At 38.3% G+C, this 19716-nt stretch overlaps 1 protein-coding gene across 5 annotated transcripts in view; it reads left to right on the plus strand.

Annotated features, from left to right (window-relative positions):
• RAD17 (RAD17 checkpoint clamp loader component) overlaps window positions 1-19516 on the plus strand; it is a 38489-nt gene extending 18973 nt beyond the window's left edge. For 4 of the 5 annotated variants that reach the window (XM_047852338.1, XM_047852347.1, XM_047852364.1 and 1 more), the window contains 8 exons: window positions 2854-2962; window positions 5974-6159; window positions 8050-8135; window positions 8255-8401; window positions 9897-10046; window positions 12276-12396; window positions 16468-16525; window positions 18863-19516. In XM_047852338.1, the coding sequence (XP_047708294.1) occupies window positions 2854-2962; window positions 5974-6159; window positions 8050-8135; window positions 8255-8401; window positions 9897-10046; window positions 12276-12396; window positions 16468-16525; window positions 18863-19127 (1122 nt within the window). In that variant the 3' untranslated portion in view covers window positions 19128-19516. The remainder of the gene's footprint in view (window positions 1-2853; window positions 2963-5973; window positions 6160-8049; window positions 8136-8254; window positions 8402-9896; window positions 10047-12275; window positions 12397-16467; window positions 16526-18862) is intronic. The other variant, XM_047852373.1, reaches the window with a different exon arrangement.
• Window positions 19517-19716: the final 200 nt, after the last annotated feature.

A 19716-nucleotide genomic window follows, 5' to 3' on the forward strand; every position in this document is an offset into this window, starting at 1 on the left:
TTTGGTTTGGAGGAAGGTATTCCTAAGAAAGAAACAGAAGTCCTAAAAACACTGCATTTACTTCAAAAAGCTTAGGAGAGGGGCTCCTGAGTGGCTCAATTGATTAAGCATCAGACTTCGGCTCTGGTCGTGATCTCATGGTCCGTGAGTTCGAGCCCCGTGTCGGGCTCTGTTCTGACAGCTCAGAGCCTGGAGCTTGCTTCAGATTCTGTGTCTCCCTCTCTCTCTCTGCGCCTCCCCTGCTCATGCTCTGTCTCTCTCAAAAATAAACATTAAAAAAAAAAAAAAGCACTTAGGAGATGACAGAAGGCATGATAAGCTAAGTTAAAATACAAGCCTTGGAATGGAAGAAAATATTTGCAATTTATGTAACAGATAAAGCATTAACACCTGAATATAGTATGTATTATATATGTAACATATGTACGTATAATGCAATATATATTGTATGAATATGTAAAATTTTTTATATATATATATATATGTATATATATATATATATATATGCCTCCAAAAAAAGGTTAAGAACAGAAGCCAATACTCAGAGTACTACAAATAGCTAATAAACATGAGAGGTGTTTAGCCCTACTAGTAATCAAAGAAATTAATATTTAAATATATTTTTAAATGTTTATTAATTTATTTTGAGAGAAAAAGCATGAGTGTGTGAGGAGCAGAGAGAGAGAGGAAAAGAGACAATCCCAAGCAGACCCCACACTCTGCGCAGAGCCTGACACAGGATTTGATTCCACAGTTGTGAGATCATGACTTGAGCCAAAATCAAAATCAAGGGGCACCTAGGTGGCTCAGTCAGCTGAGTGTCTGACTTCAGGTCAGGTCATGACCTCATGGTTTGTGGGTTCGAGCCCCACGTTGGGCTCACTGCTGTTAGCCTATCAGTATAGAGCCCACTTTGGATCCTCTGTTTACCTCTCTTTCTTACCCTCCCCTGCTTATGCTTTCTCTCAAAAAGTAAAACATTTAAAAAATTTTAAAAATCAAAATCAAGAGTCGGATGCTTAACCGACCGAGCCACCCAGGTGCCCCCCAAAAATTCATATTTAAACCAGGTACCATTTTTCATGTATCAGTTTGCAAAACATTTAAGAAATCAACAAAAAGGATTGCCAAAGAAGGAGAAAATAGGCATTCTCATATACCATTGGTAGAAAAAATAAAATTGGTAACTGTTAGACTTTCGAAGGCACTCTCCAGGCAGAGCCTGACGCGGAGTGCAAGATCATGACCTAAGCTGAAGTCCGATGCTTAACCGACCGACTGAGCCACCCAGGCGCCCCAAAGGCACTCTCCTTTTACAGAAATATTTGTGCTGCTGACAAAGATAAATTTGTGGTGAAAAATGGGAAACAATGTAATGTCCCTTCATTGGAGAAACTGGTAAATTATAATATACTCATAATGTTTTTTTAAAGTGAAATATAGTTAAAGGTGCTATTATAGATCGCAGAGAATGGTATTAAGTAAAAAGTCATGTCATAGAATAATACATGTAGGGGCACCTGGGTGATTCAGTCAGTTCAGTATCTGACTCGTGATTTTGGCTCAGGTCATAATCACAGGGTTGTGGGATCGAGCCCTTTGTCAGGCGTGGAACCTGCTTAGATTCTCACTCTCCTTCTGTCCCTCTCCTGCACTTGAGCACTCTCTCTCTCAAAGATAATGATAATGATAATAATAATAATAATAGTAATACATGTAATATGACCCTACTTGTATTTAAAAGTTAACTATGTTGGGGTACCTGAGTGGCTCAGTCATACAAAGCGTACAACTTTTTATTTTGGCTCAGGTCATGATCTCATGGTTCATGGGATTGAGCCCCGCATTGGGTGCCATACTGCATGGAGCCTACTTGGGATTCTCCCTCTCTCTCATTGCCCCTCCCCTGCATGAGCTCGTTGCTCGCTCTCTGTCAAAAAAACAAAAAACTTTAAAAAGTTAACTATGTCTATACATACTTTTAGGTTCTCTATGTACTTAGAGATATTTTTACACAGAAAGTAGTGTGGAAAAATACTGACTAGAATATTAACAATTGTGACAAAGTTTAGGATATGGGGAGACTAACCTAGAACAGTAAATTTTTCATAAAGACTTCTGAAACAGCTTTGATTAATAAAAATATGTTCATGGGGCACCTGGGTGGCACAGTCGGTTAAGCGTCCGACTTCAGCCAGGTCACGATCTCGCGGTCCGTGAGTTCGAGCCCCGCGTCGGGCTCTGGGCTGATGGCTCAGAGCCTGGAGCCTGTTTCAGAGTCTGTGTCTCCCTCTCTCTCTGCCCCTTCCCCGTTCATGCTCTGTCTCTCTCTGTCCCAAAAAAATAAATAAAAACGTTGAAAAAAAAATTTAATAAAAATATGTTTAAAGACAATAGGAAAGTACTATTTTTTGTGTTTTAATCAGTTTTTACAAAATCTGAAATGGGTAATATATGAGCTGTCACATGAATTCGACTTAAGTCTTGTTATCAGTAAACCATTAGGGTTTCTTAAGGTGAGAAGGAAAGAGAAATATTTCTGGTCTTATATTTGGCCTGACAAGGGAGTGATATTTGTACATATGTATGTACATATAGTTGGAGAGAGTCTCAAAATACAATCTAGCCCAAATAAACAAGTAAAATTATTTTATACTCTTGAAAATTTACCTTAATCTATGATAAGTCATTGACCTTCCTGAGCAGACTGGTGTTTAACAAGGAAGCTTTTTAGCCTCCAGCTTTGAAAGATTCTAATTTATTTTTATTTAGTTTAGAGAATGGGCGGCGGGGCGGGGGGGGGGGGGGTTGTTTTAGAAAAGGGTTTTTTAAACTGTAATTTTTTCATTTTAGAATGGAAGAAATATTACTGTCCCCGACAAAACTTCCCTAGAGTTGCTCTGTCAAGGATGTTCTGGTGATATCAGAAGTGCAATAAACAGCCTCCAGTTTTCTTCAAAAGGTAACTATGAAAGAAAAATTCTTACAGTATTAGGTGACTTACTCTTAATTGTTCATGAGATGAAATCAAACTAAATATATTTTAATAACTGATACATATCTATCCATCTATTTTTTTTGAGATTGTTTCATAAAATCATGTATGTACATGTGCATACAATAAACACACCCCTGTGAATATGTCATTGTATGTATCCGTATACCTGAGACAAAACCTGATTTATTTATGTGGTTTATTACTTTACTTTTTAATTGTTTTTTTTGTTTTGCTTTAATTTTAATGTTTATTTTTGAGAGCGAAAGACAATGTGAGCCAGGGAGGGGCAGAGAGAGAGGGAGACATAGAATCCGAAGCAGGCTCTAGGCTCTGAGCTGTCAGCACAGAGCCCGACACAGGGCTTGAACTCACAAACTGCAAAATCATGACCTGAGCTGAAGTTGGACGCTCAACCAACTGAGCCACCCAGGCGCCCCTTTAAAGTTAATTTGGATGAGACTTCCTTGTTCTGCCATTTACCAGTGACTTAGTCTTGCAAATGACAATCATTTTGTGCTTGCATATTCTTACCTTTTATATGAGAACCTCTCTTACAGAGTTGTGTGAAGAATAAGTGAGGTCGCACTTGTAGAGTGTTTATTCCAGTGCTTGATACATATTAAGGGATCAGTAAATGGTCAGCTGTTAATGAATTTAATAATATTGTGCTGATCACAAAAGTAATCAATTACTTTTGATTTTTAAATTACTTAAAATTTTTTTTTAATGTTTATTTTTAAGAGAGAAAGAGCGTGCACATAAGCAGGAGAGGGCTGAGAGAGGGAGACACAGAATCTGGACTAGGCTCCAGGCTCTGAGCTGTCCGCACAGAGCCCTATGTGGGGCTCGAACCCACAAACCATGAAATCATGACCTGAGTCAAAGTTGGACGCCTAACTGACCAAGCCACCCAGACACCCTTACTTTTGATTTTTAATTTATGTAAGATACATTTAATAAATTGATTTACTTCATTTTAAAAATGGTGCATAGTCATGCTACGTTAAAAGAGATAGCACATAGGGGCACCTGGTTGGCTCATTCAGTTCAGCATCTGACTCTTGAGTTTTGCTTAGGTCATGATCTCACGGTTTGGTTCGTGAGTTTGAGCCCTTTGCCAGGCTGTGCGGAGCCTGCTTTGGATTCTCTCTCCCTCTCTCTCTCTTTGCCCCTCCCTGGCTCAGTCTAAAGAAAAAAAAAGAGAGATAATATATGATTTATTGTGCATGGTCTTTCATCAGAAAACGTTTAATAAGTCACCACATTGAGGAATTGACCTTGAAAATTTAAAAGGCATCTTTGGAGCTCTCAATCCACCTGAAATCCTAGTATCTACCTACAAGTGTAGCCTGTTCATTAGTTTACATCTCTGTTTTTCTTTTCTTTTTAATTTCTTTTTTCAATGTTTTATATATTTTTGAGAGTGAGAGTTGGAGCAGGGGAGGGACAGAGAGAGAGGGGAACAGAAGATCTGAAGCAGGCTCTTTGCTGACAGCGGCAAGCCTAATGCAGGGCTCGAACTCACAAACTGAGATCGTGACCTGAGCCGATGTCACTCAACCGACTCAAACAACTGAGCCACCCAGGCACCCCTACATCTTAGTTTTTCAAAATAACGATAGAGAAAAGTAAATAGGCAGCCTAATACAACTGAAAGTAGAATTCTGCTTATTCCTGTAGAAATGTAAATGTTGCTTAGGTTCACTTAGGTTCACTTAGGAATTACAGGTTGGGAAGGTTGAGGTAGGCCAGTTTGAGATCCTGACTACCATTTATACCATTATTATTCTGAGCTCAGAAGTTTTAAAGGGAAGAAAATAATATTTTTTGAATGGGTCAGGAACTGTATGAGCAATCATATATTTTTACATTTAATTTTTGACCAGCCTAATGAGATAAACAATAATAAATCAATTCCAGATCCTATGTTTTTTCTGCTCTTTCAGGCTACTTTTTTTTTTTTAAGTTTATTTATTTGTTTTGAGAGTGAGTGTACTGGTTGTGGGGTGCGGCAGAGAGAGAGGGAGAGAGAGAATCCAAGCAGGCTCTGTGCTGACAGGCTCTGAGCTGATGCAAGGCTCAATCTCACCACTGTGAAATCTTGACTTGAGCTGATATCAAGAGTTGGATGCTTAACTAACTGAGCCACCTACACACCCCTCAGGCTACTTTTCTTAAGTGATGCATTCTGAGTTTTGAACAGACTTACCAATGAAATTTCAACACAGGCATATTTGTAAATTGAAGACTGCCCAAATCATTGTTAAGCATCCACTGCAGAACCATACTGCCTGGTTTCAAATCACTTACCAGATGATGACCTCCAGCTAGTAACTTAAACTCTTTATATGTCCTATCTTTTTTTTTCTTTTTTAACATTTATTTATTTTTGAGAGACCGAGCAAGACAGAGCATGAGCAGGGGAGGGACAGAGAGAGGGAGACACAGAATCCGAAGCAGGCTCCAAGCTCCGAGCTGTCATCACAGAGCCCGATGTGGGGCTAGAACCCATGGACCACAAGATCATGACCTGAGCTGAGATCGGAGGCTTAACCGACTGAGCCACCCAGGCGCCCCTATATGTCCTATCTTCAATGTGTATAATAGTCGTTCTCCCCTAATCTCAAGTGTTTTGAGGATTAAATTGGTTAGTACATATCATGAACCAAGAATAGGACCTTGCACAGGCAGTACTGTGAGAAATCAAGATGATAGGCCTGTATTAGTGTCATTTCAATGTGTGAAAATTTGAAATTTTTGTCATGAGATACTTTTAGATGACATTTTATTTTATTTTAATAGTTTAGTAACCCAAAGAGGACTGTTACTTAGTTCACAGATTTTACATTATTGTGTATTAGAAAAGTATATTTTAATTAGAATATTTAGTGTAACTGTACCTAAAATGTTCTCAGTTTTGTTTTCCATATTTTAATTTTATTTCCAATATTGTCTCTTGGGTGTATATTATTTAGGAGAAAACAGTTTTTGGCCAAGGAAAAAAGGAACATCTTCATTAAAATCAGATGCTGCGCTGTCAAAATCAAAACGAAGAAAAAAAACAGATAGGGTTTTTGAAAACCAGGAGGTCCAAGCTATTGGTGGCAAAGATGTTTCACTCTTTCTCTTCAGAGCTTTGGGGAAAATACTATATTGTAAAAGTAAGAAAATCTTATGTTTTATTAAAAATCTGTTAGGTATTCGTCCTACAACGGAAATAAAATACCAGTTTTTGAAAATGTCACGTATTTGGCAGTTAGGGCCAGGTCTGACACTGTTTGGCAAGGCCTGAGACACAGTAGGTAAATGTATTTAGGTACAGTATTTTTGGACTGTGAATGGGATTAAATGTAAAAACTACTGTCTGTAAATCTTTAAAATTATAGTTTTCTGAAGGTAAACTATGTATCAGTTCCTCTAGAATTTTAGTGGCACATGTTGGTAGCCCAACACCAGAACCCTAGACAAGTTGTCAGGTAGCGTCAGGCTTCTTTGGATCTCCTTACATTTCTCTTCACTAGCTGCTCTCTCCACAACCAGAGATGTTCCATCGCCTTTTCTGTATTTGATGCCTGCTTCCCCTCCGACCCTCCATCTGCATCACCCATCACCCAGCTCCCAAATTGCCTCTCTTTTCATTAAAATCCCAAACTTCTATTTCTTATGTAGAAAATATCACTTCTTAGCTGATCCTGAAGGAAGAGAATTAGGATTGGGGGCTGGGGGGGTGGGATCTGACCTGCTTTTATGTAGATTAAAGTAATTCATACAAAATTTTGAGGGAAACTGTTGCCTTAGTTTATAAATTTTTTTTTAATGTTTATTTTCGAGAGAGAGATAGAGTACAAGCAGGGGTGGGGCAGAGAGAGGGAGACACAGAATCTGAAGCAGGCTCCAGGCTCTGACCTTTCAGCCCAGAGCCTGTCGCGGGGCTCGAACTCATGAACCATGAGATCATGACCTGAGCCAAAGTCGGACCCTCAACTGACTGAGACACCCAGGTGCCCCTGCCATAGTTTATAATAGTTTTATATGTTATACCACAAAGTAAATAATCATAATGGACTATTGAAAAAAGTCCTTTGTGTACAATGGCTTCAATTTTCTCTCAGATGTTCAAATCTCGTGTAAATTAACTGCTTCAGTGGGTCACAAGTAGTATGTGAACAGACATTCATTTAAGCTTTGTGTTTATCATGCCTGTTATTATCTGAGATTTTTTTCTGGTTGCCAAAGCCCAGTTGTTTTAAACCACTGTTTCTATCTTTCTATAACACTGAGTGCCTCTTATACCTGTTTTCCATCTTCTTACCTCCTTGCCTCTTTCTCTTCTGTTGTCTTTCTGTATTTCTGCTTCATTCTCTCCTCACTCCAGGCATCCTTCTTGTTTTAGGCTATTATCTCTCAGTTTCTTCTTTCCAGGTGGTTGAAAATTTGAGATTTCTAAATGGAAAATTTCATGCCACCTGAAGATGAACCTGGCATCACTTAGGTGGAAATGAAGACACCCTCTGTCCTTGGATCCTCTTACCTCTGAACCTCAGTGGCTATTCCCACTGATACTTTCCCTTCTACACTTTCTTTTCCTTCTCAACATTCATTTGCAGCTTCCTGCATCAGGGAACAGGGTCTGTGTTCTCTTGTGCAGAAAGCAACCTCATCCTACATCGTAAATAAAACAGTAAAGATCTCTGTATTGAGAATGAGGATCAAAAGAAAGCAACTCAGAACTGAAATGGTGAAATGCAGAGTGCTTTGAGAACTGGAATATTTTAATACTAGAGAAGCCATAATTCAGGCATCAGAATTCTAATTTGAGTTCTTAAGAATAGTGACAGTGAGGCTACTAACTATATGCATATAGTAGCAAGGCGCTGTAGTAGTGAGGCAACTTACATAGGTATCCAGTTGCTTTGTTTTTATTTTTAATATCTTATTTAGTATGTTTGGTATCATGTGCCTAAAGTATTGGAAAAAATCTTCAAATGAGTGGTTCTGTATAACTTTAAGGTGATGTTATTTTTAATAATTCCAGAATTTTTTTTTTATAGGAGCATCTTTAACAGAATTAGATTCCCCCCGGTTGCCTTCACATTTATCAGAGTATGAAAGGGATACCTTACTTGTTCAACCTGAGGTAAAGTCTTTAATAACATATACTACTTTTTCCAGGATATATATTAGTTACATTTATGGAAATGTCCGTTTAACCACAGAATTTTCACCAAAATAATATGTGTATGCTTCTTTTTATAGGAAGTAGTAGAAATGTCACATATGCCAGGAGAGTTATTTAATTTATATCTTCACCAAAACTACTTAGATTTCTTCGTGGAAGTAGATGATGTTATGAGAGCCAGTGAATTTCTGAGTTTTGCAGATATCCTCAGCGGTGACTGGAATGTAAGACCATTTGACTTAACCATTTTTGTTTATGAATGTTTCCTCCAAATGGAGAAAGTTTCCTTTTATTCCTCATTATTGGACATCTTATGTGACTTCTTAATAACAATGATAAAATTATTTAATCCAACTCAATGTTTCTAATGACACCGGTTAATCTGATTTTTTTGGTGATAATATAACACTAATTTTTTCTGAAGTTATTTTCTGATTGTAAAACTAATATATTCAGAAATTTTGACAACCATTGAGAAGTAGATAGGGAAGAAGTGTGTTTTTTATACTTTCTTTTACTTTTTTATACAATTTTTTTCATAACTTTCAAATTATTCAGTATAAAATTTATATTTTTTCTTAACATTTTAACACAGCTCTGATCAATGTAATAGCCACTAGCCACATATGGCTATTTACATTAGGTTAAATTTAACTTAATTTAAAATTCAGTTCCTCAGTCACACTGGCCACATTTCCAGCATTCCATAGCTGCATTTGGCTAGTACCACTGTGTTAAACAGCTAGATACAAAATGTTTTTGTTACAGAAAGTTCTTTTGGACAACGCTGTTTTAATATGTTAATATTTCTCTTATAAATTTGAAATAGTATTAATAATTAAAATTGGAAAAGATACAGTGAAAAACATGTATGATATGGTTTCTGTATTTAGAGTTTCATTATTCAGCAGTTGTGTTTGCTTAATTTTTCTTATATTTTTTATTTTAAAATTTTCTAACCTGTAGACGAATGGAAGAATAGTATGATGAATGCCTATATACCCTTAGCTTTTGTTCACCCATTTTTCATATTTTGCTACATTTGCTTAATCTCTATGTGTTTATACACTTGTTTTGGCCCAATAATTGGAAAGTAATTGCGAACATCATGTCACTTAATACTTATCCATGTGTAAGGACCTTGCCCTATTATAACCATAATAGCATTTATCACACTTAAGAAAACTAACATTGGGGTCCCTGGGTGGCTCAGTTGGTTGAGCATCTGACTTCAGCTCAGGTCATGTTCTTACAGTTCGTGAATTTGAGCCCCACATCAGGCTCTGTGCTTACAAGCAGTTAAGAGTGTGGAGCCTGCTTCAGATTCTGTATGTCCCTCTCCCTCTCCCTACCTCTGCTCATGCTCTGTCTCCCCAAAATAAATAAATATTTTGAAAAAATTAAAAAAAAGAAAACTAACATTAATTCAGTAACATATTGTCATTATTTCGATTTCCTCAGTTGTCTCAAAATGTATTTTAAGTTATTTTCAACACCCATATCCAAGATCCATAGTTCACACATAGTGGTTGATTGTTATGTCTCAGTTGAATTTGATTTAGGTAATTTTGTAGCTTATTATTTTCAGGGTTGTGGTAATGTTGGAAAAAGTGAACATTAAATAAATATGGTTGGTGGTTTTTTGGCATCAGCAAGATGAATAGCACTACTTTATAAATCTCTCATTTTTGTTATTTTACATTTTGTCTCCTTTTTTAGATGCGCTCCTTACTCAGGCAATATACTACATCCATAGCTACGAGGGGTGTGATGCATTCCAATACAGCACGAGGATTTGCTCATTGCCAAGGAGGAGGATCAGGTTTTCGACCCTTGCACAAGCCCCAGTGGTTTTTCATAAATAAAAAGGTAAAGAAAAAAAAAAAAGAATTGTGTACTTTTAGTAGGTAAACACTATGGCATGTGAATTATATCCCAATGAAGCTGTTACTTTTTTTTTTTTTTAGTTTTGAAAAAGTGTTTTATTAGTAGTAAAAAATAGTTGTTAATTCCCACAATTTTCTTCAAATTACATTAAGACATAAAAAGGACACTCTTCTTGAATACCCAGTTATTATTTTTAAGGAAAAAAAGCACTCAAAATTTGAAAGCTTATATTTTATTTATTAGTTGACTAGTAGTGAATTCAAAATATCATTATAATTATATATATATTTTTTTTAATTTTTTTTTTCAACATTTATTTATTTTTGGGACAGAGAGAGACAGAGCATGAACGGCGGAGGGGCAGAGAGAGAGGGAGACACAGAATCGGAAACAGGCTCCAGGCTCTGAGCCATCAGCCCAGAGCCCGACGCGGGGCTCGAACTCACGGACTGTGAGATCGTGACCTGGCTGAAGTCAGACGCTTAACTGACTGCGCCACCCAGGCGCCCCTCATTATAATTATATTTTAACGTTTATTTATTTTTGGGACAGAGAGAGACAGAGCATGAACGGGGGAGGGGCAGAGAGAGAGGGAGACACAGAATCGGAAACAGGCTCCAGGCTCTGAGCCGTCAGCCCAGAGCCTGACGCGGGGCTCGAACTCCCGGACCGCGAGATCGTGACCTGGCTGAAGTCGGACGCTTAACCGACTGCGCCACCCAGGCGCCCCTCATTATAATTATATTTTAATTTTAATTGAAAATAGGGGCATCTGGCTGACTCATTTTGAAGAGCATGAGACTCTTGATCTCAGAATTGTGAGTTCAAGCCCCACATTGAGTCTAGAGAAGGGAGGGAGGGAGGGAGGGAGGAAGGAAGGAAGGAAGGAAGGAAGGAAGGAAGGAAGGAAGGAAGGAAGGAAAAAGAAAAAAAAAGAGGAAAGAAAAGAAAGCAATCCTGGGTTTGCTTCTAACCATCTGGACAGATTATTTTACCTAATGTACACTTCATTTCCACAGCTTTAAATGCATTGGATTGAATTAGAAGTTAAAAATAGGCGGTCCCACAAGTTGAATACTACACACAGAGATTTTTTTTCATGAATTTCCAGTCTTTAAAAATGAGTATAATATTCAAACTCAGATATGGATTTCTGGCTCAGAATGTCTGGACTCTCCTGAAATAAATGCAAAATAAGGCAACACTGTCCTATATTTTTACATGGCAACAATCTGGCCGAGCCAAATAGCATCTCCCCCTTGAAGATGGGAGTGATGGGTACCTTCCCCAGCTGCTTCACTGCACTGATTTATGTACCTGCCTGTCTCCTAGAGCATCTGAATTTGTGACGCAGAACTGCATCATCTCTAAGATATCTTCCAGTTCTTTTTAAAAAAAATTTTTTTTAATGTTTATTTATTTTTGAGACAGAGGGAGACTGAGCAAGAGTCGGGGAGGGGCAGAGAGAGAGGGAGACACAGAATCTGAAACAGGCTCCAGGCTCTGAGTTGTCAGCACAGAGCCCGATCCGCAGCTCGAACCCACGAACCATGAGATCATGCTCTGGGCCGAATTCAGATGCTTAACCGACTGAGCCACCCAGGTGCCCCACATATCTTCCAGTTCTTAAATCATATGGCGAAATAGGAGCCTGTAATTCATTACCTAAGACATTTTTTCCAAAGATTTCTTGGGGAATTTCATGACTTGTAACGAATTTGTATCCCTTATTGACTTGCTTTGCTATTTATAGCACTTATATTAATTTTGCCTTATAGTTACATATGAATTGTTTGTAAAACCATAAGCTCTTTGAAGGCAGATTGTACTTGTCTCCTTATCAGCCTAGCATTGTACCCGTGTTAACTAAAGAATACTAATTCTTTAATTGAGAACAGTATCCTCACATAATTTGCGATGTATGCTCATAAACAGAACTCCTTTGATTTTTAAGGTTTATTTTCCTTCTACCTTAAGTCTCTTAAAAAATTCTTGTTGCTGTTATGTCAAATATGAAATAGTTCTATAGGTAAAATGCTTTATTAGATAAGGCTAGAACAATTATAAAAAACTAATCAGGTAAACTCTTAAAAGTATGTTTGTGGTATGTATAAACACTTTGTGTTACAGTAAACTTCATTTGTCTAGGAATACATCTCCATTTGTTTTAATTTTATTTTTCATTTCATGTTCCCCCCCACTTCTATACAGTATCGGGAAAACTGCCTGGCAGCAAAAGCTCTTTTTTCTGACTTCTGCTTACCAGCTTTATGCCTCCAAACTCAGCTGTTGCCATACCTTGCTTTGCTAACCATTCCAATGAGAAATCCAGGTAATAACATGGGTTTTTGTTTAATCCAAGAAGTGATGTTTTGTTTTGTTAATTTGAGAGAGAGAGAGAGAGAGAGAAAGCGAGCAAGCGCGAGTGGGGCAAAGGGGGAGAGAGACATATTAAATTTTTTTTTTTTTTTTTTTTAATGTTTATTTACTTTTGAGACAATGTGAGAGACAGAGTGCAAGCAGGGGAGGGGCAGACAGAGGGAGACACAGAATCCGAAGCGGGCTCCAGCCTCTGAGCTGTCAGCACAGAGCCTGACGTGGGGCTCGAACTCACGAACCGTGAGATCATGACCTGAGCCGAAGTTGGATGCCTAGCCGACTGAGCCACTCACATGCCCCGAAAGAGAGATAATCTTAAGCAGGCTCCATGCTCAGTATGGAGCCCCACATGGGACTTGATCCCATGACCCTGGTATCATGACCTGAGCCGACATCAAGTTGGACATTCAACCAACTGAGCCACCCAGGCGCCCCCAAAAGTAGTGTTTTATAACCTTATCTTTTTTTTTTTTTTTTTTAATTTTTTTTTAACGTTTATTTATTTTTGAGACAGAGAGAGACAGAGCATGAACGGGGGAGGGGCAGAGAGAGAGGGAGACACAGAATCTGAAACAGGCTCCAGGCTCTGAGCAGTCAGCACAGAGCCTGACGCGGGGCTCGAACTCACGGACCGCGAGATCGTGACCCACGCTGAAGTCAGACGCTTAACCGACTGAGCCACCCAGGCGCCCCAACCTTATCTTTTTAAAGTCAACTCATTGCTACAATCTAGTGAGACTAAATTTTTTTTCCATTATTTTTTGATCTAAAATTAACACGTTTCAGATTTGGAAAGGAAGAAAAATTCAAATAATAATAGAAGTTAATAAAAAGAAAAACTAATAACCACAGGTAATTTCTTTTGAAAGATTGGTGTAAGTCCTTCCTGACGTTTTTCTGTGCATATGCAAATATTAGGCATATGCTTTAATTGGCATATATCACTTACCATGGATAGCACTCCATATGTTATAAATTAGTATTCAGTCAGCTCCGCAGACTGGGAAGTCCAAAATCAAGATACAAGCAGATGGTGAAGGCCTCCTCCCTAGCTTATAGATGGTCATCTTCTCGTATTCTCACATGGCAAAGAGCAGAGCAAGAGTGAGGTCTCTGTGATGTTCTTTTTGTAAATGTCAGAAATCCAGGATCATTTTATACTTTCTCTGCCCTAGTAATAGAATCAGGAATTCCAAGGAGCCCTGGTTCCTCTTAGTGGAAATGGTATTTAGAATTTAGGATCTGGGAGCACCTGGCTGGCTCAATAGGTAGAGCGTGTGACTCTTGATCTAGGGGTTTCGAGTTGAATCCCATGCTGGGCGTAGAGCCTACTTAAAAAAATTTAGAATCTGGCACTAGGTATGATCATTGGTATTGGAGTATCATTGTGTCTATTCTTTTTCAATGGAACAAAGCTAGGAGATTGTGTGTGTATTTGTGTGTGTGTGTGTGTGTAAGTTCTTCCTGACGTTTTTCTGTGCATGTATGTGTGTACCATGAGTTCACGCCCATACATTCATTTTCAGCCTAACACTACAGAGTTTATTTTAACCTTTCCCAATTCAGTAACTCGTACTGGTTTAGACAGCTTACATTGAAATTATCTGGAAAATCATTTATCCACTAGTTAAAAATTCAGATTATAGGATCACAATTCATTTTTCCATATGAAAAAGCTGTTTTTTAAAAAATCCTGATTCTGTTCTGGAGTGTATCTTTAAAAAGGTAAATATTGGGGCTCCTGGGTGGCTCAGTCAGTTGAATGTCCAACTTTGGCTCAGGTCATGATCTTGTGGTTCATGAGTTCAAGCCCCACGTCAGGCTCTGTGCTGACAGCTGAGCCTGGAGCCTGCTTCAGAATCTGTCTCCCTCTCTCTCTGCCCCTCCCCTGCTCGCGTACGCACTCTCTCTCAAAAATAAATAAACATTAATAAATAAATAAATATTTATGAGCCCTCATAGTGTTGCATTTACAAACATTGAAAGGTGTATAAAATTCATTCAAAAATAAGATGTTCTGGGGGTTCTTGGCTGCTCAGGTGGTAGAGCATGCAACTCTTGATTTTGGGGTCATGAGTTCAAGCCCCAAGATGGACATGGAGCCTACTTTAAAAGAAATTTTTTTTAGATTTTTGTTTTTATCATTTTTTTCCCCATTTACTGTGTCATTTTAGAAGTTATTTCTTTATATTTTTTCTGCTCCTATCTCTGTCTTTTATTCTGGTCCTCCATTAGTGTTTGTTGGTGTCATTTGACTACCTATTGAGCCAGCCAGGTGCTCCCAGATCCTAAATTCTTGGTCATTTGTTTTCACTCCATTTTCTCTGATTGTGCAATCTTTATCAGTCTCTGTTCAAGTTGACTGATTCTTTTGTCAGTTCAAATCTACTATTGAACCCCTGTAGTGAGTCACTGTTCTGGGTGAGTGCTCAAGTGGGGGTAGTCTCTGATCATCTTGGCTGAGCCCCTCCTAGCGTGGACCCTCCTGGCCCTATGAATGAGCTTGGGTGAGGGCCAGTGGCAGTTAGAGGAGGAGGCGGTATTCTCGGCCTGCTGTGCTACTAGGATAGAGCTTCCATGCCAAGGGTTGGAGAAAGGGAGTCCCGAATTCTAGGCCGGCCACAAGAGGGAGGAAGTCCTATGAGTTCTTAGCTGTACCTGACCTGGAGTGAAGTCTCTCTAAAGCTGAGGAAGTGAAGGGGTGGGTCCTGGTTCAAATGCCACACTCTTGCTGTTAGATTTTCCTGAAAAAAAAAGTTTCTTCACAGCATAAAATTTATCATCTTAAACCATTTTTAAGTATATAGTTTACTAGTGTTAAGCTTACTCACCTTGTACAACCAATCTCTAGAACTTTGTCATTTTGCAGAATTGAAACTACACACATTAAATGCTAACTGCCTCCTACTCCCTGTCTACCACCTACCTTCTCTCTCTGAATTTTATTTTTAATTTTTTAATGTTTATTTATTTTTGAGAGAGAGAGACAGAGCATGAGCAGGGGAGAGGCAGAGAGAAAGGGACACACAGAATCTGAAGTAGGCTCCAGGCTCTGAGCTGTTGGCACAGAGCCCGACGCAGGGCTTGATTTCATGAACCATGAGATCATGACGTGAGCCAAAGTCAGATGCTTAACGCACTGAGCCACCCAGGCGCCCCTGTGTCTGAATTTGACTACTCTAGGTACCTCACATAAGTGGACTCATGCAGTATTTGTCCTTTTGTTACTGACTTGTTTTACCTAGCATGTCATCAAAGTTTTTATTATAGCATGTGTCAGCATTTCCTTTTTAAGGCTGAAGAATAACACATTGTATATACCACATTCTGTTTATCCATTCATCTGTTGATGGACACTTAAGTTGCTTCCACCTTTTAGCTATTGTGAACAATGTTGCTGTTAACATGAGTATACAAATTACTCTTTAAGACTCTGCTGTCAGTTCTTTTGGGTGTATACCCAGAAGTGGAATTGCTAGATCATGTAGTAATTCTGTTTTTAATTTTAGGGAACTGCCTTACCATTTTCCACAGCATTTATACCATTTTACATTTCCACCAACAATGCCCAAGGGTTTCAGTTTCCATACATCTTTACCAAACCTTTTTTTTTAATTTTTTTATAACAGACATCCTAAAAGATATGAAATGGATCCCATGGTTTTGATTTGAATTTTCCAAAAGATTCGTGATTTTGAGGTTTCTCCTTCCTTCCTTCCTTCCTTCCTTTCTTCCTTCCTCCCTTCCTCCCTTCCTCCCTTCCTCCCTTCCTTCCTTCCTTTCACGCAAGGGGGAGGGGTAGAGGGAGAGGAAGAGAATCTTAAGCAGGCTCCAAGCCTGGCATGGAGTCCAATGCAGGGCTCTATCTCATAATCCTGAGATCATAACCTGAGTGGAAATCAAAAGTTAGACATTCAGTCAACTGAGCCACCCAGGTGCCCTAAGTATCCCTTGCTTGTTGGCCATTTACATATCTCCTTCAGAGAAATGTCTATTTAAAGCTTTTTTAAAATCTCTGTTTCAGCTCAAATTTCTTTTATCCAAGATATTGGAAAGCTTCCTCTGAAGCGACACTTTGGAAGGTAAGCTGTTTTAATTTTCAAAGAACTGTTACTGAAATGTCCACTGAATGTTATCTACTTATTCAGTATACAACCAATAAAAATTTATCTGTAATCTTCCAGTTAACAAATCTTATGTATTTGGAAACCTCTTTTAACCTTTCCTCCCAAGATGTTCTTAGTTTATTTTTTTTCCTAATATTTTTTTAAAGTATTTATTTTTGAGAGAGAGAGTTGGGGCGGGGAGAGACAAAGGATCCGAAGTGGGTTCTACACTGACAGCAGCAAGCCTGATGCAGAGCTTGAACTCACAAACTGTGAGATCATGACCTGAGCTGAAGTTGGGCAACTGACCGAGCCACTCCAGTGCTCATTAGCCTATATTTAAAGCCTGCAGGAACCAGGAACTACCACAAAAGCACTGTCTTTTTTAAACTTCCTTATTTTAAAAGATTCAGACAAATAAAACCTAGATGTAGAGAGGTAAATCTGTACCTGTGCTATTCGTTTTATTGCAAAATGACTGCTGGGCTGATATCAGTGATTAACACAACACCTATGTTTCATTTCTTCTTAGCTTCTCTGTAAGATCAAATTATGTATTCAGGCATTTAATTATTTATTAATGTTTTATTTTACTTTTTATCTTACTTTAGAGAGAGAGAGCACAGATGGGGAAGAGGGCAGAGAGAGAGAATCCTAAGCAGGCCCCACTCTCAACTTCAGAGCCTGATGCAGGGCTCAGTCCCACGACCCTGGGATCATGACCTGAGCCAAAATCAAGAGTCAGATGCCCAACTGACTGAGCCATCCAGGCACCCCTGTACTTAGGCATTTTTTAAAGGTTTAAAAGGGCTTTTTAACTGCTCTTATTGGTTCAACTACTTGATCTGTCTTGGGAGACAGGATTTGTCAGTGCTACTTACTACAGTGACTAGTACTTTATCTTTCATTCATTATGACCATATTTAACCTTATCATTGATTCATGTTGACAATATTAAATATGAATATTTAGCTTGACATTTAATATTAATATTTAATAGTTCTCTAGTTTCCTGTAATCCAACCTACACCTTATTTTTGTACATTTAGCTAATTTGCAACTTTATCACAGCTTTTCTTGTAGCTTAAATCATTGCTGTTCCTAGGTCATGTAGTAATTCTGTTTTTGATTTTTTAAGGAGCTTCCTTACCATTTTCCACAGCAGTTACACCATTTTACATTTCCACTAGCAATGCTCAGGAGTTTCAGTTTCCACATATCTTTGCCAAGTCTTTTTTTTTTTTTTTTTCTATTTTTTTATAACAGACATCCTAAAGGATGTGGAATGGCATCAAATGTTATTTACATAGGATGTATTCCTAGAAATGAAGTTGCTGGATCAATGGTCATACACTTTTTTGAAGCCTTTGCTCTATATTGCCAGATTGCTCCTAAGAATATTTTGCTAATTTTATGTCCCCTTACAGTGTATAAGCATATTCTTTTCTCCTAACTCTTGACACTTCTGGGTTTTTATTACTTACTTGGGGCACCTGGCTGGCTCAGTTGGAAGAGCATGCAACTCTTAATCATGAGATTGTGTGTTTGAGCCCCATGTTAGATGTAAAGATTACTTAAATAAATAAAAGATAGGTAGGTAGGTAGGTAGGTAGGTAGGTAGATAGATAGATAGATAGATAGATAGATAGATAGATAGATGGTCTTGGCCTGTCTTAAAGATTATAGTACTAGTTCATTATTTTAATTTCATTTTTTAAAATTATTGATTAGGGGCGCCTGGGTGGCGCAGTCGGTTAAGCGTCCGACTTCAGCCAGGTCACGATCTCGCGGTCCGTGAGTTCGAGCCCCGCCTCTGGCTCTGGGCTGATGGCTCAGAGCCTGGAGCCTGTTTCCGATTCTGTGTCTCCCTCTCTCTCTGCCCCTCCCCCGTTCATGCTCTGTCTCTCTCTGTCCCAAAAATAAATAAACGTTGAAAAAAAAAAATTAAAAAAAAAGAGTCTCTTTCTAAAATTATTGATTAGGTTGAACAATTTGTTTACTTACCATTTGTACTTTTTTTATGTAAGTCGTCCGTGTTTTATACCCATTTTCTATTCTGTATTTTCTTTTTAATTTGTAAGAACTCTTTACAAGTTTTTGTATTTTAAGTTGTAATGATTTATTCACATTTTGTCATTTACCTTTGTATTTTTGTTTATATCATTAAATAAGCTAAAGGGCCTGGCTAAACAGTGAGCACAGTGAAAGTAGATGAAAAACTAGAGATGGCTTTATAATCATCACACACATGGTGTAATTTAAAGGCATCCCCTTATTTGGTTATTATTGATGCCTGCATTATGAATCTGGCAGGTTGAAAATGGAAGCCCTGACGGACAGGGAGCATGGAATGATAGGCCCTGACAGTGGAGATGAAGCCCCGCTTCCCGGAAGGCAGCCTGAAGAGGAAGCTCTGGGTGAACCCACTCAAACCACTGAAACTGAAACATGCTGTCTTCCTTTGAGTCAGAATAGTGGGAATGAACTGCCTGCCAGCCAGCCTCAGTCCTTTTCAGCGCAGGGAGATCTGGAAGATGAAGAGATGATCATAGAAGACTATGAGAGTGATGGGACATAGAAACCAGCCTGCCAATCATACTGCTACTTGGCAGATTCATTTTCCTTTTATTCAGTGGTACCTGAACAGAGATAATATACTTTTCAAGTGAATGACAGTTCAATTCTTCACCCTCGTATTTCAGCACAAGAAACTGACTTTTCTGTCATTTTGAAGTAAACAGAAGATCAAGCTTCAAATAATACCTTAATTTTGTTTTCTCTAGTATTTATTGAGTCTTGTGAGTGGTGCTGGGAGTAGGTCAGTGTGTATGAAGTGTGTTTGAACATTATGCCAAATATCAAACAATGTGAAGGAATGATTCTGAATATTAAAACTTGATGGGGTTGTAAATACAAATTATAAAAGTTTAGTATGCAATGATGAGTGTAAATAAACTTTGTGCCTTATCCACAGTTTCTCTATGGTCTCTAACTTCTCAAATACCATTTTTATATGCTGTACACTGGACTATTTTAGATACTTTATGGAAAGTAATTTATATCAAAATTAAAATGTTGAATTTCTTTTCGTTTCCTCTTTTAGTATTTCCTAACATGTATTGTCGGCAAGGTATCATTGGGCATAATACATGAATCTCCTTTATCCA

Source organism: Prionailurus viverrinus, chromosome A1 (genome assembly GCF_022837055.1).
Source record: "Prionailurus viverrinus isolate Anna chromosome A1, UM_Priviv_1.0, whole genome shotgun sequence".
Classification (NCBI taxonomy): Eukaryota; Metazoa; Chordata; class Mammalia; order Carnivora; family Felidae; genus Prionailurus; species Prionailurus viverrinus.